The sequence below is a fragment of the Natator depressus genome, chromosome 2 (genome assembly GCF_965152275.1).
Source record: "Natator depressus isolate rNatDep1 chromosome 2, rNatDep2.hap1, whole genome shotgun sequence".
Taxonomy (NCBI): Eukaryota; Metazoa; Chordata; order Testudines; family Cheloniidae; genus Natator; species Natator depressus.
Genome location: NC_134235.1, coordinates 85,951,739 through 85,975,327, shown reverse-complemented (window position 1 = coordinate 85,975,327; position 23,589 = coordinate 85,951,739). Strand labels below are relative to the sequence as shown.

General features: G+C 39.6%; 1 protein-coding gene across 11 annotated transcripts in view; it reads right to left on the bottom strand.

The window, feature by feature from the left end:
* PTPRM (protein tyrosine phosphatase receptor type M) overlaps positions 1 to 23,589 on the bottom strand; it is a 720,827-nt gene that overhangs the window by 132,993 nt on the left and 564,245 nt on the right. For 4 of the 11 annotated variants that reach the window (XM_074944607.1, XM_074944611.1, XM_074944609.1 and 1 more), the window contains 4 exons: positions 13,687 to 13,838; positions 10,034 to 10,108; positions 9,762 to 9,788; positions 4,343 to 4,530 (listed from right to left, as the gene is read on the bottom strand). In XM_074944607.1, coding sequence (XP_074800708.1) covers positions 4,343 to 4,530; positions 9,762 to 9,788; positions 10,034 to 10,108; positions 13,687 to 13,838 — 442 coding nt within the window. The remainder of the gene's footprint in view (positions 1 to 4,342; positions 4,531 to 9,761; positions 9,789 to 10,033; positions 10,109 to 13,686; positions 13,839 to 23,589) is intronic. The other 7 variants (XM_074944612.1, XM_074944617.1, XM_074944614.1 and 4 more) reach the window with 2 other exon arrangements.

Below are 23,589 nucleotides of genomic sequence, written 5' to 3'. Positions count from 1 at the left end.
ACTGCCCCCTGCCGCCCCATCCAACCCCCGCTCTCATTCCTGACTGCCCCCCCGGGACTCCTGCCCCATCCAACCCCCCTTTTCCTTGCCCTCTGACCGCTCCGACCCGTATCCACACCCCCGCCCCTGACCACCACCCCAACTCCCCTGCCCTCTATCCAACCCCACCACTCCCTGCCCCCTTACTGTGCTGCCTGGAGCACCGGTGGCTGGCGGTGCTACAGCTGCGCCGGCTGGAGCACCGGGTCAGGCCGTGGCTCTGCAGCTGCGCTGCCCGGCCGCTCAGAGCACTGTGCTGGCAGCGCGGGAGGGGGGACAGTGGGGGAAGAGCCGGGGCGAGCTCAGGGGCTGGGTAGGAGGGTTCCGCTGGCCGTAGTTTGCCCACGTCTGTCCTAATGAATCACTAGGGGATTCAGGGCTGGATCCTGCACCAGTGAAGTCAACGGCAGTTTTGCCACTGGCTGGAGCAGAAACAGGATTGGGTCCTTACAGCGTATGTCTGTTCATAAATAATCATGACAGGCCCATTCCTGCAAGCTGCTGAAAGCCAACAGTCAATGGGAGTTGAGGAGCCTGAGCACGTCACAGGATTGGGGCAAAAGGGTGTTGGAAACCCTCAAACACCCAATGTGTTTTTTGGGATTTGAGGATGCTCAGCATCTCACTCAGCATCTTGCAAGATCATGCCCAAAATGCGGTTGACTAACATATAAATATATATCATATAATAGCATGCATTAAGCACCGACAACATTGAGCATAAATATTGTACAGTTATATAGCCTAAACTGGCCTATACCATAGTCCTGTTCACTTATGCTAAATATCTCATAACACCTTTCATTAGCTGAAGAAAGCTTTGGCTTAAGTAGATAGGAAAACTGTCAGTGTCAGGACATATAACTGTTTCCTCATAGCAACAGAAAGGGAGTTACCCTCACAGACCAAGGGGAGTGTCTTCATGCTCCTTAGTACCTGGAATACATGTGTTGAGAACAAAGATAAGGGTGCATCGTGACCTGGAATGTATGGGTTCAGAACAGAAGATAAAGGGGTACACCATTGTACCACAAACACACAAGGTAAAAAGCTGATAACTGAATCCAGTTTCAGGGGACATATATAGTACCATTTACTGGTAAACAAGTAGGGTACAAAAAAGATGATTTTAGAGACATAACTGTGGGGAGAACACTTTCTGAAAAAGGTGAATTTAACACAGCTGCACTAGACTGCTCTTTGGAGACTGGTATCATACAGAATCTTTTTCCTGTACCATATTAATAAACCTGACTGGCATTGGTTATTTGGTCTCTTGAGTATATTTCATAGCGAAATAATGAAACAAAGTGTGGTCAAGCAATCGACTGATTAATCAATAATGCACGGGCACAGCTTGCACCAGAGGTTAGAGGTGACCAATCAACACTTTCCCTTACATCAATTATGTCACTCCAAAAACTTCTAGATGAAATTGATATGACTTCAAATTACACATGTGCTTAAGCACATGGCTGAATCATGGCCTTGATTGTTAAATTTCATTTTAAAGCACTTATAACTAAGCATACCAGTTAATACTTTGGTCCCTTTTATTATCTTAAGCAGCTACTAGCCGGTAATGTGCTACATTACTTTCTGCTCAGTTCAATGTATTTATTTTCATTGGGAATTCTGACTGAATGTCTTTGGAATCTAGTTGTTTCCCTGGTGAGAGAATGTAATCCTGCTATCTTGTTAGATGGAAAATCATCTATGAAAGTCCATTCAAAACAAATCTCCTGCCAAAACATTTCTCTCTTTTCATTTGGACAGTTTTCTTTCTGATAATTTAATGGTAATAAATCCCTCCATATGCCTGTATCAGCCTTGGCAAAGAGAAGAGGTCTCAGTCTGAAAATCAGATTAAGCAGGGAGCTCCTCAGTCTCAGCAGGACTGGAAGTTCTGGATAGTTTTTTGATGCACATGGAAGAGAGATTCCAGAAAGCCAGTTCTATTGCTTAGGTCGTAGCACGAACTATGCACACAGTATGCATTTATCTCCGTAGATAATTTCAAGACAAAGGTAAATATTTTAATAGGTTTGGCAGCCTAAGACTTCAATTATGTGTCAGTGATCCCAAGAAATTCAACAACAGAAGGACTGTTCCATGGCTTGTTATGGTCTATTCTGATCATAAACAATTTCCACATGGAAACAGAAATGTTGCAACTAGTGCTGCAATAGTTCAAGTTCCACTCCTCCACCATCTCCAGTGCACTCCACTGATGTATTTTATCTACAGACATTAGTCATGACTACACCTCCTGCCTGTAATTGGGTGTCATCCATCAGGTTGGAAAGTTTAAAATTAAGTGATTTTCCTGGAAACCATTTTTCAGCAGCATCATTTGATCCATTGTAGTTAAAGCTGTGTCAGTGGTTCCATTATAGATTCCATTTCACGGTATTTTTTATAAATTAGTTGTAGGTTTCCTCTGCACTTAAAATTGGCATACAAGGTCTAGGCTGAGGAACAAAGTTTTTTCCGAAGACAAAGATTTTTTTCAATTGTCATTTTTAAACAGCAGGATCAGAAACATATTTTATTTAAACAGCTGTCATTTTGCATGGCAGAGCACTGACCATTGCTCTTTTGTAAAAAGCATACTCTACATCAGTAGATGGGTCTTTACTCAAAGGGTCTGTAATAGTCTATTAGGTAAATACATTAACCTATAATTTCAATGTGCCTAAATATGGTACATTGTGTACTATATTTACACAGGGCTAGAGTGAGCCTTTACGGGCAGTGCATAGATTTGCACACCCCAAGAAGAGCTGTGAGAAGGAGATGTGTGTGCATGGGTGGGGAAAAGTAATTTACTGCAGACCTTTATGAATTGCAGCTTCCTTCCTTCAAAACACCTCAGCTCTGCTGGCTGGGGTTGCGAGAAGCCAAAGCCTCGCCTATACCATTCTGCTCCTTTCTGCCAACTTACTCGTGGCGGTGAGGGGATGAGTATTGGGCATACAGCCTCTGTTCTCCTTCCTTCTGCTAAGCCATGATGTGGAGAGGAATATGGGAGGGCTAGGGTATTACTCTCTTGTATGTCCATTATGGGCCATATTAGGCTGGGTCACAGAACAGGCCATCGTTTGTGTATTTAGAAGTTCACAGAGTATTTTGAAATAGACCATAACAGCTTCAAAACTCACCTGCCTAGCAGTATCTACATCTGTCTAAGTTTGCATTTTGTGCCCAGCACCGTACAGCCTCAACACTCAATGCAAATTACGGCATGAATTCTCATACACTTCAGTGACAGATTCATTTCATATTCTAGCTATTTTCAGACCTTTATTGATACCAATTTATTGTCAAACCTATATGTAATTGTTCCACCTGAATTCATGTTTTTAATTCTGCTAGCTCTTAGGGCTCAATCCTTTGAACTCTTAAACATGTGAATAACTCTAGTCTTCTTAGTTATCCCATCCACTATAAGTAAGAATTACGCACATGAATAAGAGTTTTCAGGATCAGCCCCTTAAACTCTGTCCTAAAAAGGCAGAAGGAAATGTGTAAAGGAAATTCATTTCTGTGACCTAGACACTAAATTATGGAACAAAGTAGAATATAAAGGAACCCAACGAGGCTTGCATTTAACAGGGGACTCTGGATTGAGAAATCTCTGATCATTGAAGTCCACATGACTTGGAACATGAGAGTACCATTCTTGTGACTTTAGAGCATAGCTAAGCTTAAGGCAGTCATTTATAATGCTTTGTTTTGGACAGGAAATAACTTTTTTTTGCCCTTTTCATTGATCTCACAAAGAACATAGAGCTGGCATTGCAGGCACTCCCATAGCCTTGATGATGTGCTATATTCCTACAGTCTTTGCTGGCATGCACTAGTCATGACCAGCCCATGGAACCTGTATTTCAAAGCACAGTGTCACATCGCAGGACAACTCTGATTGGCCAGTGCTATGATGTCACACTTTGAAACGCTACTTTTATTCAGGAGAAAATAAAAACTCGTAACAGAGGGCTCTTTGAGCACACAGTGGCCTGGGGCTTTTCAAAATATACTCATGGGTAACTGGAATTAGATACAGAATGTAAAGCTGTATTTTTACATCTCACTGTTCATTCTGACTTGTTACACATAAAATACTGTCAGTGCCTTTTTAGCACAGAAGAGCGGTGCCTTTCTCTAAACATCCTTTGTTCACACTACAGGGGCCCTTCTGCGTGAAGTCGTTATTTTTCCTGTTCTGTGGTCCAGTTAACAGAAAGGGGAGAGCTGACACCACAGAAGGCAAAACCATCAGGCCACTAGACCTGGCACTTACCTCATATTCCTCTTTGAATCCATAGCCCTCTGCACATTTCATCTGCGTGATATGCTGCAGCAAGTCAGCCACACGGATGGCTGGATGAAGCTGTCCGGTCTGGTATGGCACATCTACTGGGTCTCGCTTCTTGTAGGTGTGTGACTGGACCAAGCTGCTTGTGTCACTGGCCATCGTGTGGGTTTCATCTATGAAAAGAAAACCAGGTTGTTTCCACTTATTAAAAGTATAAAATACATTGATTTCTACAAGGATGATTTTGATATCACCAACTTTAATATAACCAACTATTTATCAGGGCTGTGCCAGAAAAAAGGTAAATCCATTTAGTAAATTATCCAGGGAGATTTCAAAACTGATTGGAATGAGGCAAAGTCCATGTTTCTACAATGTAAGCATTGCAGAACAGTCCAAACTATATACTGTTTTAAATATATATATATGAATAAATATTGTTTTGAAAACTAACTGATTATAAACAATATTTAAATTCTTTAGGCATTCAGTTATAAGCTGTAGAGAAGTTTCATCTTGAAACTTCATCAAGTCCCACTGGCATAAAATAGGACTTGTATTCTTCTTAGATTAGTGAACTATTAGATTTTACACTGTGAACTCAGAACAAATGTTTGGTGTGAGCAAAATAAAAAAATGCACAAAATGGATTATGGTTCATTAAGCTAGGACTGCAATGAAAATGTAGATCTGATACAACACTTTGAAACAAAATACAAGAGGACATATGCAAGAGATCATCTGCTTAGGGTAAATGTTTTGATTGGCTGTTTAGCATGCTGCAGAACCAACAACTTCACAAAATATCATGGGCCATCACATTAGGCATAAAATGTTATATGTCAACTGACATGCAAGCCAACACGCAACAGAACCCACTGGGTTGCTCAAAATTTGTATGAAACACACACTCTCCCGCCCCCTCCACACCTTTTTGATGGGGCAAATGGGCAACTTACCATTTATTGGCACTTTTAAGAAGAACCATATCAGGAGAAAAAAAGAGGAGGAGAAAAAGGAAACAGGGCATAAGCAACAGTACTACATTAATAATTACAGGTAATTTTATATTTGTAATTTAACTTTTACAGCTTGGTATCCTAGCTGAGTCACAGATTATGTGAAAGAGGGCACGATTGAAGAAGCACTATCACTTTCCCCTTGTTTTCATGGAGTTTTTATTTTGTTTAATACTTGACAAGAAAAAACCCCAAAAGTCTGAGGAGTAAGCATCATCATAAATATTTTCTTTGCTGAAAAAAAAAATGAAGACCAAAATTTTGTATTTCTCAAAGAGTATTTTGTTTTAGCTAACTGAAATAACAAAAAATTATGCTTTAATTTGGTCAAAATACTCTGCAATGCCCGCACACTAACTGTGGGAAATGGTTAATGAAATTAATATATTGTAACAATGACTGCTATGTAAAATGTGTTATATAAAAGGGAATTGCTAAAATAATACAATTTCCATATTCTTTAGTTAAATTTATTATAGTATAGAGCTCCCAACACTTTCTTTAAGAACAGGGCCGAAGATCTCACGCAAACACCCAAAATGCTACATCTGCTCATCAAGGGCCAGTTTTTGATCTCGGTGTAAATTAAAAGTTACTCCACTAAAGTCAAGGGAGTTACTCACTGAGGTCAATGGAGTCACAGTCAGCTTACACTGATGAAACTGAGATTAAATCTGGTCCTCAGTGAAGAGTTTAAAATGTGAACAATGCACCTAAACTTAAAATAATATGTAGCAATATGGATATGAATATGGATATTTCACTATGTCTCCTGCCACTTTACTAACCTCATCCAATATAGCAAAAAAGATTTTACATTTTTAATAAATAAATTTGGCTACTTTTGCCTAACATGCAGTAAAACTGTATTGCAAAGCACCTTGGGATGCATGGCATGAAAGGCGATATACATGTGTAGTTACAGCATGTTGTTGTTGAAATGGCACCCGAATACTACAAGGCGGCTAAGACACAAAAGACAAAAAAAAGTGTAGAAGTTGATTGTATGGTTTTTTAAAATTTATGTAGAGTTAGATTATAGGTTTTATTTTTGTTCAAACGAAGGTATCACCATAACTCTGAAACTCCTATTAAATATTCAGATGGCAAATCTTGTCAGGGTCTCTGGGCTGTGAAAGTGAGACAGTTCAGCCCATAAGCCTCTCGCTCCAGGGGGCTTCTCTGTGTTGTGGACTAAATGGAACATTCATTCCTCCCTCCCTCCCACTGCCTCTCTGCCTCATCTAGCTCCCACCCTTTCAAGACTAAAACTATTATGCTATGTTTGGGACTGATCTTTTAAAGTTACTTTAAATGAAAAGGTTATGCTCCCTGGCTTGGATGGTACAATATGAATCCACCAGAAATACAGTATTTGCTATCTTCTTGCTTTGCCTTTGAAAGTGATAGCAAGACAGAGAATCTCCGATGTAAGAGTCAATTGCTTTTGCCAGCTGACATGGTGGTCGCACCACAGCATGCAGCTTATTTAGTTTAGCTGGTGACTATAGTTATTGATCCCCATTATATTATCCAGTTATTGATTCCAATATATTTGTCCAGTACTGTCTGAGAACTATTAAAATGCATATTTAGTCAGCATTTATCTGAACCATGGGTGCTGCAGACATCTGCAAGACCAGTGGAGTATCTGGGTTGAGTTCCTTTTCTTTTCTTCTATTACTTTTTCTTTTGAGTTTTGTTCAGAACACAGGAGGACAGGCAGGCATTACCTACCCTGCCTTTTCCAGACCAGTTGCCTCTCTCTGAAGATTAATTTAGGCATATTAAGGGATTGTTTGTCAATATTTCAAAATATTTCAAAATATTTCAAAATAACTTAAGTTGTTAGGTTAACAAGAAGCTTCTCTCAATTGTCTGAAAATTAGTGAATACTGAAATACTGAATTGTTGAGAAGAAATCAGATTGTTGCCATTTGTTTCATTTAAAAAGTTTCGTATTAATTCAGTCAATTGTTTCAATAGGTTGAGAAGATGCTAATTTGCATGTTGAGTCTAAGGCCTTGTCTACACTAACACTGTAAATTGATCTAAGTTATGCTAGTTAAGTTACATACGTTTTGTAATTTAAATGGACTTAAATTGGTGTTTACACCACACTACATTGATGGGAAACACTCTCCTGTCAGCACAGCTTCCGCCTCTCATTGAGGCGGAGTACTGAAGTCAACGGGAGAATGCTCTCCCATCGATTTAGCGTGTCTTCACCCGACCTGCTAAATCGATGCTGCTGAATTGATGGCAGAGCTACCGATTTAGCACAGTAGTGAAGACAAGCCCTGAGTTTCCTCTCATGACTTTTTGGAAAATGTAAGTGTATTGTGACCCCTTCAGTAACAAAACTAAACAATAATCACAGTCATACTACTTCCCAGTAGGTCATGTAGACTCCAACTAGAAGTTCGACCCTGCAGTCCCTTATGTCCTGAAAACTCCCACTGGATAAGGAAGGACTGCAGGATTGGGCATTACATGCAGTAAGAAGCCAGCCATTATGTATTAAAATATATGGACTTCAAAATTAATTGTTGTTCTAAAATGTCATGGGCCAGATCCTCCTCTGTGTTGCTTCACTGATTGAAGTAGAGCTGCTCTGATGTAGACCAATACATGTATGTATGCAGCTTTCTGATGATTACTTCTGTTTGAATGGAACACCAAAAGGTGTTAACTTAACCTTTAACAAGTGAAGCAACAAAAATATTTATTTTCTACAACAAAATAATGGGAGGACTTCTGAGGAGAGTAAATACAGATTGTGTACATTAGTTAGTTAACTCAAGAAGTTCTCTCTTACAGCTTCAGAGAAGGAGATTTTGTCCCCGAAAGTGCATGTTTTTTCATATCAGAAATGTTTGTTTAAATATTATTTCTCCTTAGAGAAACCTACCAAAGATTTCTCATCGTCATTACGGCACAACAAATGACTGAAAAAGTTTCTGAGAATCCATTTGCAAAGCTTATCATAATCCTGATAGAAATATCTAAATTTTTCTCCTGGCAACAAAGGTTTTCTTCCTGACCACCACAAGGTCAGAGCATCTACTGGATGAGTTGCTGCATGAATGGAAAGCACAAAGTAATCTAAAATCTCAGGCAGTTAAAAGGCTCAGCAAATTTCATTTGCATGCAGATTATTACATTGTTACAGTGACTACCATTACATTCTCCCTGATGTACACAAAATATAAAAATGCACAGATTTTTTTCCTTTGGATGTCATATTTAAATGAGCTTTCCTAATTATCCCTCCAGCACAATAACTTTGCTGCATTAGTTTTTCAGAAATCACATTCCTAAAGTGCAGCTCCCTGTAATTGTCACTTAACTATACTTAATTTCTTTTACCTCAATGCAACTGCTTAAAGCCAGAAAATGACATGGAAAGTATTATACTTTATGTACAAATTCATAGTGATTTGGAGAAAAGGGAAGAGGAAGAAAAATATGTATTGTAAAGATAAACCATTGTAAAGACAGAGCTCAAGAAGCAGCATCACACTTGGGTTGGAATTCTTGCTACAGTGCATTGTTATACCTTTATTTAATTTTTTAAAATCTCAGTTTAGGTGAAGGTTAGTACTGTGGAAGTAACAAAGAACAAGCCATAAGACAGGCTTGTTACTTATTCAATGGAAATGCAATAGCATCTCATGCTACTTTTATTATAACAGCTTGAAAATGCCATTTTCCTTCATTCTTTTTATATTGCACAAATAGGAGGTTGTTGTTTTTTCTAAATTCCTAGTGGAAATGTTTCATACTTTAAATGCATTTAGTCCTATAATGCTACCATTTTATGCATTTTTGTGACACCTAACACATAATAAAAGATACTTTTATAAAGTGCCATATTGTCATTTTGCTGTTCAAAACACCATCTTCTCTGAAACTTCACTGTGACAGGCATGCCAGTAAACTGTGTGGTATTGTAAGAAGAAATGATAGCTGGTAGATGGCCAGACCTTTATTTTGACTGATTTTCTATATCATCCTTAATTAGGAAAACATTATTTTTACAAAAGTGACATCTTCAGTTCACAGATAAAACTGAAAATAATGAGAAACTATTTTAATTTCCATGATAATCAAATTCTCTTGTGTCATTCCAAATACATGCATAAACATTTCTTCATAAAACCACATGTGAAAGCAATTTTTCTCTTCCCCCATCCCCCAACTTTGCACCATGATGGTAGGAAGCCAGTCCAATAACTGTCCTGAGCATTCTCATTGCAGAAAAGCTTGCTCCCCCTCCCAAAAACCTAATGCTCTGGTCTCTTAGATACTATGTTCTGTAACCCAGAGCTGCACCTTTCTAAATTATTTCTGCAATAAACTTTGATAAAGGGAAATGTTCTCACCTAAAATTGCAGTTGGCACAAATGGATCTGTCATACATCATAAGCAGGTCAATGCAGAAAGGTAAAAAGAGAGAGAACAGTAAATGATTGATAAATGATCCCCAGTTTTCCTGCAGAAAGCCACACTAAGCAACTACTTATAATATGTTATAATGTATAACGCTCCTATGGCAATGTATAATAAAATGATAACAGTATACATTTTGATTTTTAAGGAGGGAAACTGGTGCATTGCATTATGAAGGGATGAAACAAAGACAAAAAATGGTTACCTGGGTAATAAGAATTAGGCACTGTTGTGCTCAGTGTGTTAGTTTTCATTGTAAATGAAGAAGGGGAGGATACAGCTGTAAAGAGAAGAAAATTTAGTCAGTGGCAGCAAAGAGAAATTTTGCTGTTTCAGATTGGAAATATACGCATATGAAATTGATTTAATTTAGGGCCTGATCCTGCCCCCTTTGAAGGCAATGGCAAAACTCCCAATTTTAATGGAAGCAGAAAGTATGCTGGGTAATTACTAGAATGGTTTAGCTAATATGGACCAATTTTCTGAAAATAGTTTTGATCAGATAAAGCAATTTGATCATTGTGAAGTTTTCCATTGATGGCTAGCATATTTTTATGTTTTGAAGGTAAGACCGAATGTAGATCTTCAAATAAGCAAGGAACAATGACAGCAATTGCTTTTGACAGTAGCTCTGAGAATTAAAAGGGTTACCTAACCATACCACAAATAGGTTAGCCAAATATTCTTCTACAATTCATTTTTTTCTTTGCTGTACTACTAACAGTTCAGATCGGTGGGTAACATATATGCATACAGTACTGTTTCCTGAAGGTTATTCTTTTCTCTGACAGTGTTTTTCAACCAGTGATTCACATTTCAGAATTGGTACTAGAACTTAAAGATGTAAACACTGGTAATTTTATAAGGGTGTTAAATGAAACAATCTAAGCTGAGTTAATTCCATAGTATGACATACAACCCATGCATTACCATTAAAAGGACAGAAATAATCAGTGGGTAACAGACTGTTAATTATAAAACATCTAGGGATATTCAGCCAAAGAGCCATCAGAGACTTTTAAGCAAAGGTTACTGCACATGCAACCCTGGTGGCTGATGCAAGTTGTGGTGCATTTCACTAGCGCTCCACCTCAGTTATTCCATTAGATGTAAGGATGTTCTGGGCATCCTAGTAACCTCTCAAGAAGTTCAGAGACCTAAATATTGAGCAAGGTAGGATTTGAATGTGGAGACTAGGCAGCTACAGAGCAGAGAAATTTCAAATGCTCTTTCAGTGCTAGCTTGAGCTCCATCTTTGTTCCCGAGTCTTTGGACCCTCCAGGTGCCAGGTGCCTGTCCCTTGCATAAGATGGAGCAACCTGAAAGCTGTTCCTATTTATGCTGGCTGTCAATGTTCCGTGCAGCTGGGGATGACTGGTCCCCTTCTCCCGTGGTCGCACCCCTATATCAGTAGTCAAGAAGCAGTGGCAAGGGTTCCCTTCTGCTGGGGGCTGGCTGAACTGGTCAGAACAAAAAACTGCCCTAATGCAAGGCAGGATCTCGGCCACACACTGTAATGAGAGTGGAGGATGCTCTGAGCCCCTCATAGGAATGAGTCCTTAATAAAAGATCAATACAAATAGTTTACATTGTCAGCCTGGTTCCTGTGAAAGCCACATTCATTATGACAAGTTTGCATTTAAAGTTCATCCTCAGTGAGTATAAAATGTCAGAGTTCCATTGACTTCAACAGAGCTACAATGATTTACAAAAGATGAGGATCTGGCCTCAAGTATTTATTGCTTCCTGGACTATAAGATGTACTTTTGCTTTTGTGACCATCTAATAGCTCCACAGCAAAAATATATCTTGGTGAATAAAGATACAGCCAAACCGTGATCCCCTCACTCCCTTGAGGAAAGTATGGGACCTGGGTGTTGGTGGTGGCCTGTGATATACAGGAGGTCAGACTAGATCTGGGGTGGGCAAACTTTTTGGCCCAAGGACCACATCCAGGTTCCGAAACTGTCTGGAGGGCTGGTGTAGCGTATTAAATTGCTCCCTGTAGGAATGTGCTACTTACGGTGTACTACTTACAGCTGCCAATCCTGGTGCTCTGAGTGGCATAGAAAGGGGGTGGGGAATGAGGGGGTTGGATAAGGGGCAGGAGGTCCTGGGGGCAGTAGGGGACAAGGCACAGGGGCGGTTGGATAGGTGTGGGAGTCTCAGGGGGCCTGTGGACAGGGGTTGGGGCAGTCAGGGGACAGGGAGCGGGGGGGTTGGATAGGGGGTGGGGTCCTGGGGGGGGAGGTTAGGGGCAGGGTGCCCTGGAAGGGGGTAGTCAGGGGACAAAGAGCATGGGGGGTTGGATGCGTCGGGAGTTCTGAGGGGGGCAGTCAGGGGCAGGAAGTGGGAGGGGGCGGATAGGGGGCAGGGGCCAGGCTGTTTGGGGACGCACAGCCTTCCCTACCCGGGGTGCAGTGTATTAAATTGCTCCCTGTAGGAATGTGCTACCTACGGTGTACTGCTTAATGGCTGCCAGTCTTGGTGCTCCGTAAGTAGCACATTCCTATGGGGGGCAATTTAATACACTACACCTGGCGGTTCACGCAGGGCACGGCGAGCTGAGGCTGCGGGGGAGGGGCTGAGGGCTAGCCTCCCCAGGCGGGACTCAAGGGCCAGGCAGGATGGTCCCGCGGGCCGGATGTGGCCCACGGGCCATAGTTTGCCCACCTCTGGACTAGATGATCTGGTGAGCCCTTCTGGCCTTCAGTTCTATAACTAATCTCAGAGACTGCAATGGGCTGTTCCCATGAGCAATGCAACTAAGACTGGACCCCCCAAAAGTGCTATTTTAAAGCAAGTGCTAAACAGAGATGAAATTGTAAATTAACAGCTACAAACTTTGAACCTGATACTCACTATCAAGAGAAGCCTCATTGCATAAATCTAGTAGAAAGTGTTTGCACAATTGAGTTCTTTCAAGACAAAATCTTAAGCATATTATTGAAAAGCAGAAACAACTCTCTGTATAATGTTAATACGAGAAACAAAATTAAAACGCTGATAAATTCGCAAACTGTGCAAACATTGTGATATACAAAAAAACCCGCCCCAAAACTCCAACAAATGGGATTTTTGTTTAAGCTTTTTCCTGTGTTACTTCATGTAAACATTTTTGGTTCTCTTTTTTCTTCCCGTTCAGCAGTTGTGAAAACAACTGTTCTATTTGTAGCATGGCCCTTGCACAGTTCTTACCCCAACCGAAGGTCTGCAGGTGAGTACAAATTTCAATGTGTGAAATTTCACTCCCCCAAATTTCATTTTCAGGATATATCACAAACATGAGACATTTGGAGAGTTGCCTATCAAACTCCACACTGATTAATTTCAGTTAGCTCTTTCTCTGCACTAGCAAGTGAGAAAGCATCATCCGGCACCTGATATAATAAGACAGATGTAACACTGATAAACTGAGCTTTGGGACAACCAAAGATACTAAGTGATGACATTTAAAAAATAAATTGTGCCTAAAATGGGGAGGAGGGAGAAGGATGTGGGGGAAGCATAAAGGATATAAAACTTTCAGCACAATAAACAGATGGGGAAATGCAAATCCACACCTGCTGCAGAATGTCTCTGCTGTTCATGTGGAAGAAAAGGAAAGACAGAAAAGCTCAGTTATCCTTATTATTTTTAAAGAGGCCTATTCTTGATGTCTGACAGTCCTGCTCATTAGAATACATGCTGTGATGTGTTGCACAGTGGGAGATACTAGATCCCATGGATTTTCCACAAATGAATAACCTGTCCGCTGAATTGATTGGGTAATGAGAAGTATTTTAAGAACCATTTCCACCCTCCTTCCCCCTTCAAAAATAAAAGAGACTGCTGCATCCCCAAGCATTTTGAACTTACATCTTCCATTTAGATTGTGCGTGTCCATGAAAGAGAAAGCTTCGTCACAGTTGGTGCCTTGCTCAGTGTAGCTTTTATCCATTGAATTCACCATCACTGTCATTTCCTGCCGGGTACTACTCAATGTCTCTTTCCGCTTTTTAGCCAATTTTCTTAAGAAATGAACATTGGGGGGAAAAATAAAACTTGGTAAGAACACATAGAATAGCTGTTTTTTTATAGTTTGTAACTATTTTATGGAATAACTTATTACAATCACTAGTGTTATTTCAGACAATTTTAAGCAACCTAACACCTATTAAATATCATCTGTTAATCAAGGGCCAGCTTCTGATATTCTTACATGTGTAGAACAGCACCTGGTTCCAGGGGAAATGCCATTGATGTAAGTGGGGCTATTCGTAAAGTGCTGAGTTAGGGTAACAGAAACTTGCCTCAACAACAGAAAATAAAATAATAAATTTATAAAAAGCTATGGCTCTGAAACTTGCTGCTGCAGGGTTGTTTTTTCTTTTTCGTTTTCCTTTCTGTGTAGACAAACCCTTAGTGACCAAGATCTTGAAACCAACTGGATCTGGGGGCAAAAGACAGTCTTGGTCTCAGATTGATACAACTGGTTGGCTACTTTAAAAATTGGACTGTGTATAGAAGTGATACTCAGACCGCAATGGTTCAGGGGCCAAATTAGCGATTACATTACTCCAAAGAGCCACAGTCGTGTGAATTCATTGTTTCATTCACTATAGTACTATATATTAATGTTTATACTGTATGAAACAGGAAATATTTAGTTTTTATTATATTATATAGTTATATAATATTATAAAAACTAAATATTTATAAATATATTTATTTATAAACATAATATATATAAAAAATTCTCACAGCAAAATGACTGATAGAGTATTATTATTTTACCAACTACAATTGGTTAATAATACAGTAAAAGCATCCTGATTGGTTAATAATTAAATCACACAGTGTTTTAATATCACACGCTGCAAAGAGTCGCAGGACACACATTACAGAGCCACTTGCGGCTCCCGAGCCTCAGTCTATTATCAGTATATATTTTTAAATAAGTGATAAATATATACCATTGATTTAGATCGGGATGGGCAAACTTTTTGGTTTGAGGGCTACATCTGGGTATGGAAATTTTATTGTGGGCCATGAATGTTCACGAAACTGGTGGTTGGGGTGCGGAAGGGGTGAGGGCTCCGGCTGAGGGTGCGGGCTCTGGGGTGGGGCCAGAAATGAGGAGTTCAGGATGTGGGAGGGGGGCCTGGACTGGGGCAGGGGATTGGGGTGCCGGTGTGGGGGGTGAGGGCTCCGGCTGGGTTCAGGAGGGTGGGATCGAGGGGTTCAGAGGGCGGGAGTGAGATCAGGGCTGGGACAAGGGATTGGGGTGTGGGAGGGGATCAGGGGTGCAGACTCCGGGCGGTGCTTACCTCAAGCAGCAGCATGTCCCCCATCTGGTTGGCCAGTGGGATCTATGGCAGTGGTGCTTGGGGCGTGGGCAGTGCGTGGAGCCCCCTGGCTGCCCCTATGTGTAGGAGCCAGAGAGGGAACGTGCCGCTGCTTCTGGGAGCCACACGGATCAAACCCCGGACTCTGCTCCCTGGCAGGAGCTCAAGGGCCAGATTAAAATGTCTGAAGGGCCGGATGCGGACCCCGGGCCGTAGGTTGCCCACCCCTGATTTAGATCATATACCCTGGGCCTGAGTCTACTCTCACATATGCTGGTTTTCACAACTGAGTGACATTTCAAAGTGACATGGGCTATAAGAAGTTGATTCTGCCACTATCAGTCACATTGATTCCAATGGTACTACTCCTGGAGTAAGGTGCTGTTCAATGTGAGTCAGGGCAGTGGAATCTTGACATAGATTCCGATACCCTTACTCCATGAGTGGTCCCCTGAACACCAATGGAACTATTTGTGGAGTAAGATGCTATTCAGCTTGAGAACAAGTATCTGAAATTAGCCCTTAATAATAGATCATACTAAAATGGGTGGGTTATTTGGAAGAACAAAAGGCAGAGCTTATTTATATGGTTTATGTTTGTTAGTTAAACAACTTTAATTGCTTTAAAGTTATAAAATAAATTGGCAAATTAAGGGCCAGGTTTGTCACCCTTACACTAGGAGGTACCTCAAACAGTCCCTTTCAAATCAGTAGAGTTAATCACCGAAAAGGTACTACTCAGTCTTAGTAAAGGAATAAGAATCTGGTCCTAAATAACTAATCAAATGTCACAGAATATATACTCCACACAAATATATGTTTTCATTAAAATTTAGATACAAAACACTTTGTTTAAACATGAGTTATGGACCCCAGCTGCTCTCTATCAACCCATAAAAAATTAGGAAATACAAAGTTAAGGATTAAACTTCAAGTTTGGAATAGGACATGACAACTCATATTTTTTAATTGTCTTTATAAAACCATATTCCCATCCTTAACTCTACCAAAATACACATTGAAATAACTGAAGGTACTTATTAAAATGATAATATTTAAATCAAGACTTGCATAAAAATTATCTTTGTATCTATCCTTCCCAACAAAAGCTTTCTATAAGCTCTCCCAAGTATTCCAGGTATGAAGAAATATTGTTATACCTTTAACTTTCTATAACTGAACCTAGTTCCCTTTGGGTTGTTCACACCTCCTCGTGTTTAGGATGGTTCTTGCCAGTGTCCCTTTTGATATGATTTAGAAAGAGGACTGCAATCCCATTTATAAGTTAAATCAGTTCTAACTGTAAAAACACCCATTTTAACAATATGCTAATCACTAACCATAATTGTTCCAAGCATGCTTATTATTAGATATCCCCCCTAAAATTTATTAAATATTTTGGATGGAATTTAGATGTGAGTGTGATTTGTAAAGATAATATATATGAGGTGTCATACCCGATTCTAAACTTGTAGTTGAAATTTACTCCTTTACATTTTATTTCTTAATTATTTTTATGGTTTGATAAAGAGCAATCATAACCTCATGTTAAAATGAAGTTTTCATTTCTGAATTTTAATTTAATGTTGGCATATCTAGAAATTCCTTTATGAATGACATCAGAGTATCTTATAAACACAACAGCAGGAAACTGACATATATCCCTGCATTTCCTACCCCACCCCCCGTTTCATAAGAAAAGAAAAATATTTTCCTTGAAACTATAATCTATTTATTTTGGGATATCTATTTCCTAATGCATTAATAACTTAATAGAAGTCCTTAGATCACCCATGAAAATGGCATCTATTTTCTCCTTTGCCAATTTTTTCCTTATAAAGAATGCTGACTTATAAACACAATGGTATGAAATTGAATCTCCTTGCAGTTTATAAAAGTACCCACATTTCGAAATAATACACACTGGAGATGATTCCACACACATCCTAATTAGTAAATTAAATTTGGTACAAATTCCCTATGGCATGCTGACAAAAAAAACGGTTCTGAAAAATGGTGAAACACTTTGATCGCAAATCTATTTTCTGACCTGTTTTTAAACAGTATTTCACAGGAAAAGAGTCACATATATAACAGATACATAGAAAATTAGAGCTCCTTCAAAACTATAATCTCTATTTTTCAAATTTTATTATTCCCTAAAGATTTAGAAAATATTAAGAAATCATTACCCTGAGAAACTGAAAATCCTGATTAACCCAAACTATGGTCTGGTGACTGCTCCACCATAATAAATCGACTACTACTGAAAAGATTTCTATTTTCCCCCCAAGGATGCAGCAGGGTAGGCAGGGCAGTCATTGCCTCTCCTTCTGCACATCCTCTCTAGCCCCAAACTACTAGTGCACAGACCTCCTTCCTGGCCAGAGTGCACTCTCCAAGTATCCAGGCTGGGACCTGAATCCACAACCTAGATGATAACAATGAGGGTGTCTAAATTTGACCTCTGCAGTTTCATTAATAAGCCATATTTCTCTTTATTTCTGTGTTACTCAGACCACTGGGAAATACTCCTGACGAAGAACACACAACACCAGGTCTACAATGGAAGAGTTCTCTGTCTCTCTACTTCTACACAGGCCTTGAAATGTGCAGATGATTTTGGTCTAGAAGATAGAGTGAGTGAACTCCAGTACTGTTCTACCAATTATCAATATAATTATCGATCTCTTTAGATAATCTCATTCATCTTCCTTTCCCCATAACCAGAGTGGTGAGCATTACCCATCTCCACAAAGCCCTTAAGACTTGCTGCCAAAGTCCCAAGCTCAGCACTTATATCTAGATTTCTTGTATGGTGGTGAGTAACTGCAGGGCCACAAGACTTTCTCAGCTTTTAGAAAAGTTTCCCAGAGAAGCCATGCAATATGACTGGCCGGGACTGCATTCCAGGGATATGGATCCATATCTGCAACTGACAGACTCAGCATTGACTCTGGTTACTCATCAGCATTATAAAAAGAGATTCGATTGATAGTGTACATCACAATCATCTGCCATTATAAGAGAGTCCTTTATTTTAGACTGAAATTTGCATCCTTCCCCAAGAAAGCTAAAGTTCTCACTTGTATTATTGTTTTGACAGTAGAACTCGACATCCTACAACAGATAATGTTCCTTGAGAATGAATGCAAGACATTATTATCTTCTTGCACTAATATTTTCTCAGTCCTTCATTTTAAGTTTTTGTTCCACATTTAGGCTATGACAGATTGAGAGGTACTGTACAGTTGTTATTATCATAAAAACATTCTGAATCTAATGCTGGAATACAGACTTTGTGGGAAAACATCAAAGCTGAAACAACTATTTCAAGAATTTGATATATAACAGTTAGACTTCTGTAGTGTGAGCAAAATAAAATCCTCTGGACTCAAGCAAGTAAACTTAAGCTGAACATAAAAATTTTATACTCAGGTACTCTGGATCTTGCCTAATGCTTTAATCTCTGCAGATCCCATATCATTTGCATAGAGCCACATGAATCTCAGGAGCTTTTAACTACACAAGATGTAAGAAATACACAAACCCCTGATGGTTCATATAACCATTCACCCCTCACTCTCTTAGATCTAGAGTAAATGTGGAGACCAAGGAGATAGAATGTTTGATGAACTCCTCTACAGCAAAGTAACCTCATGCCTAGTCTCTAAAGATTCCCCCCTTTCTTCAGAGAAGAGTAGAGAATGCAATAAACAAGGGAGACAAGCAACACAGAAGCAAATTTCCACTCTAATTATCCAGGAAGCAAATTCTGCAACATTACACAAGGAAAGCAAAAATTACAAACTGACCCCACAAGCAGTGTCACTATCAACACAAGAGGAAATCACAAACATTACACAAGGCAGAGGCAACAAGTTAGTGTTGATAGTGGGGGAGCACGTATTTTGAACCCACTCCTCGCAACAAAAGAAATAAAAATATAAACCCTGCAAAAATCAGGTGCGGGGGGGGGGGGGGGGGGAGAAGAGGGGAGGGAGGTTTCCCGGCATGGAAACCTACAGGAGAGGGACCTTCCCTTCAGCACATAGCCTCAAAAGTCAGAAACTCTTGCAAAGTCAAGAGTCTTCGATGTCAATACTTCAGAAAAATATGATTTTAAATCAAAGTAAGAAGAGGTCATGTACCATAGTATAAATGCCAGTAGAGAGAGATGATATGTGGGGAATGGTACATGAAAGGACTAAGTTTCTTTTTCTCTGTTGCTTGTTTTTCTACATGATCCTATAGTTCCTGGACATACGTAGCTCCTACTGAAGTCAAGAGAGGTTTACTTTTAAGGAGGAGATGACTAACAGCTCGTAAGGATATTTAGGTGGACCCCACCTGGCAGGATGCTGGAAGATATGTAACTAGTCTTTGTAATGAGTTGAGGACTAATAAGACAAGAATGTAGGGAAGAGGTGCCATAAAATCCCCTGAAATAGGTGGTCTGTCAAGACAAATATTTCTTCAGACTCATATTTATAAGTCTTACTGTTCACCTTGTTTTATATAAGGTGAAAAGAAGTCACAAATACAAAATTTCACACCAAAATCTGTATCTTTAGAGCACAAACAAAAGCAAGCCTCCCCAAACAAAAAATTCCACAAAGCAAAACCCCAAAATTTCAAACACTTCTCTGCCACACTAATCTTGCACACTTTATGGAAATTTCCTCTTTCATGATTTAAAGACACATCAGCTCTAGAGAAAGCTTTTAACAGGGCTCAATCCAACCAGGTGTTGAATACGCTAGCTCTGATCCAGAAAAGTACATACACATGTGGATACATTGAATTAAATGAGATATTAGATTATTTTATATTATACAAAAAATTCCAGAGATCTGGGCCAGTGCAAGACTCGTGCAAAGGATATTGGACCAAATTAATTCCTGGAGCAATTACATGGAAAGATTCCCATTCACTTCAATGGGAGCTTAAATATGTGCAACTCCATTGAAGCCATTGGAACTTCATTTTCTTGCACCAGAATTGATCTTGGCTTAATATTTTAGAATCCTATGAGTTGCTACAAAAATATTATTTTATACATTATTCCAAAGAATGGTTTTTTAAAAACATTTTTCAGACTGCATTTATAAATGCAATTTTAAAAGCAACCTGCTCAAATGTTTTAAAACCACCACCTACGGAATAATAATTCCATCTGCAGAATTCCTTATCACCCTATCATTATTTAAATGGGGCACACCCTGAATATATAAACAGCTGCAAACAGTTTCCCAATCTACATTTATTAGATTGCTGCTTATTTTAAGAGGCTCCTTCCAGAAAGCAAAACTTTGGAACCTGAGCACCTAACTTAATTTACCCCAAATGGTGAAGGTTTTTAAGCATTACACAATAGAAACAATATCTCCCATCATAAGTAATAAATATTTTTGTTCAGCTTTATATTTCTCAGCGAGACACTAAAATTCCAGATAGACTCTTTTATAGACAGAGACAGAAATATGAAGCAGGTGAAATCAAGTGAGGTGGAAAAATAGGAATAATTTGACATCAATGATAGTGAAGCTCTGCTCATAACAAACTTACGCTGTTCAGTTCCACATTTATATGCTATATTTTGAAATGGAATATGCTCAGAAATATTATTTCACACTGACATTAAACTGTGTACTGTCAACACTCTATCAGACAGCAAATAAAGAGAGTTAGGAGAAACATTTTTTTAAAGGCACAATATTTTGCAGCAAGATCTGGTGATTAGGTTTGCAAAGTGCTTTACTAGTTCTCCCACCCTCAGGGGAACAATGTTTCTACAGAACAGCCACAGGGAGAGTAGTAGTCAAGAAAAATTAAACAAAGAAAAGCAAAAGCCTGTTAACAAAAACTAAACAAAGAGAAGCTTGTCCCTGACTTAGGATCTCCTTTGTAATCTTGTACTAGATCATTTAAGCAAAACTTGATCCTATGAAGTCCAGCTCATATCATATATGCACATTATAACAAAGCAACGTTCCAACAGCATAGTGTTCAGTAGTACAGATCATAAGAGGTTGCAAGTGACCAGGTCTTTGACAGACATCAGAGATGTGGTAGTTTATTATATATTTTTGATGCCTTGTCCCCTCTTTCATTATCAATTTCCTGCTTCACAGCAAGTGCTAACATTGCTCATTTCATTTCTGCCATGCTATCTCTCTGATAAAAATTGCCATACCACTGCTATATTTTTGAAATACAGTATTTCTACAGTCGTAGTGTTTCAAGAATACTACCATCTTCATTTTTTTGTTCCCCTATGCCACGCTGACAAAGAAATATACTCATTCACCTCAGAACAAGAACTTACAGGCCAAAAGGAAGTGTGTGCATGAGGATTATACTTAAATTATGGAGCAGCAAGAATATGTTAATTTCCAATGTGCAAAAAGAGTACTGAATTGTTTAAATGAGTTCTTGAGTCAATGGACTTACTCTGGATTTACACCAGCATAACTGAGGACAGAATTTGGCCCTCTGTTTTTACCACTTCATGCCTTTTTACACATCACCTATCAGATTTTTAGCTATCTTTTGCACACTTTGCCTGTATTGAATGAATAGGCTATGTTAATGCTAGATAAATTCTCAGAAACTTAGTAAGAAAAAGGAATAAAGTGTTACAATATTATTTATTTTTAAAATTTTTATTTGGCATACATGTGCAAAATAATGTATGACTTAAGAAAATGTAACTTGGGAGAACTATGGAGACAGGAAGAAGAGAGAGAAAATAGGGGGGGTGGCAGGTGGAAACACAGGAAGGGAAAACACAGGTGCTGGAACTAAGGGTGCTGCCACAGCCCCTGGCTTCAAGTAGTAATAACCACCCAAATACAGGGGTTCCATCTTCAGCACCCCCCACTATAAAAGTTGTTCCAACACCATGGGGGGAAGATAACCATGGGAAAAAAGAAAGGAAGTGGCATAACTGCAACAGTAAACAACCCACAGATGGGCCTTGCTTTTATTTCTTGTCCTGGTCCCACTAAATTCTGAGATCCTGGTACGCACAACAATCTTGAGATTGATGTGTAATGACATCATTAAAAATTGGGCTGTTTTCTTCCAAAGCCCAGATCTCTGCCTTGCACAAACACCCATGGCATCTGATCTCATCTGAGTTTGCCTAAAGAAGTTATAGGATTAGGCCCACACTGACCTTACGACTTTGACAGCTCTTCTTTCATTGCTAATGCAATGTCCGCCTGAGTGGGAACACTGGTGGACTGTCTCAAAGAGAGTGGGCAAACTGGTGATAGTGGTGCACGGGCATGGTAAATCAGCCTTTACTTGAAACGAGTTCAACTGCTGACTTAGGTAACAGTGAAAATGAATGTCGTGGTCACATCTTAGTTTTTGCCCATACAAAAAGACAACCATACATTTTAGCTTGATTGACAGGCTACTCATGAGAGATCGGGGTTAAAAGGGCAGGGATTTTGAAGAAAAGGCTTACGAAACATTTGAAGAGCCATGAGTGTGAATGTCTGAACAGCTCCTGCCTGTAACTCTTTCTGGTTCAAGACACTGCTCGTAGCACTTAATGAAATTCACCCATAAACTCAGAAAATGGGAAAACTGCACAAAGTACATAATGACAAGTGACAAATTTTATTTTTCAGCATTGCTCACAACTAACTGAATGATTTTGCTCACAATGAAAAACAATTCAAGCTGCAATATTTACTTTTTTATTGAAATGAACCAGTTGAAAAACAACAAATATGATCAGGCGGGAGCTGTATGAATGGAATACACCTAATGGAATACACCTAATGGAAACGTGACATCTAAAAAAGTTAAGTTAAAAGCTAGAGCACTAGTTATTTTACTGCCACCGAACTCTTATTGGCAGCTATGCCTGAAGGAGGACAGGAGACACTGGATGTGGTTTAATTAGGCAGCAATTTTATTCCTAAATGTATTTGAGTAACTGGCAGATAAAATGGTACTGTGCAGGTAAGTCCATAATCATTTACATAAACCTGGGGGTGGGGCGGGGACTGCTGTCAGCCCTCCCCCTTTACCCATCCCGGTTCCCAGCAAACCTTGCCACCCTCCCTTGAATGCGTTTTTTTTGCGGAGGGGGGAAGGGGCTATAGGGAAGGGAGAGTTGACTCCCTGACGTACCAGTCATAGGAGCCCCGAACCCCCATCCTTCCACTTCCTTAAAGAATACTTCCTTTAAATCTTTTACCAATCCATTTGTTTTTAATCACCATAACCCTTCCCTACAGAATGTCTGCACTGGACATCTGCCCCAAGCTTGCATAATGAGTTGTGACATCATAGCCTAACCCTTGTTTCATTTTTGCCCCAACTAAACCACTGTGGGGAAAGCAACCCCCTCTCCCACTTTGGCCAGTTTGGTGGGGAGAGAAAAAATTGCTTCCCAGTCCCCTGAGAAAGGAAC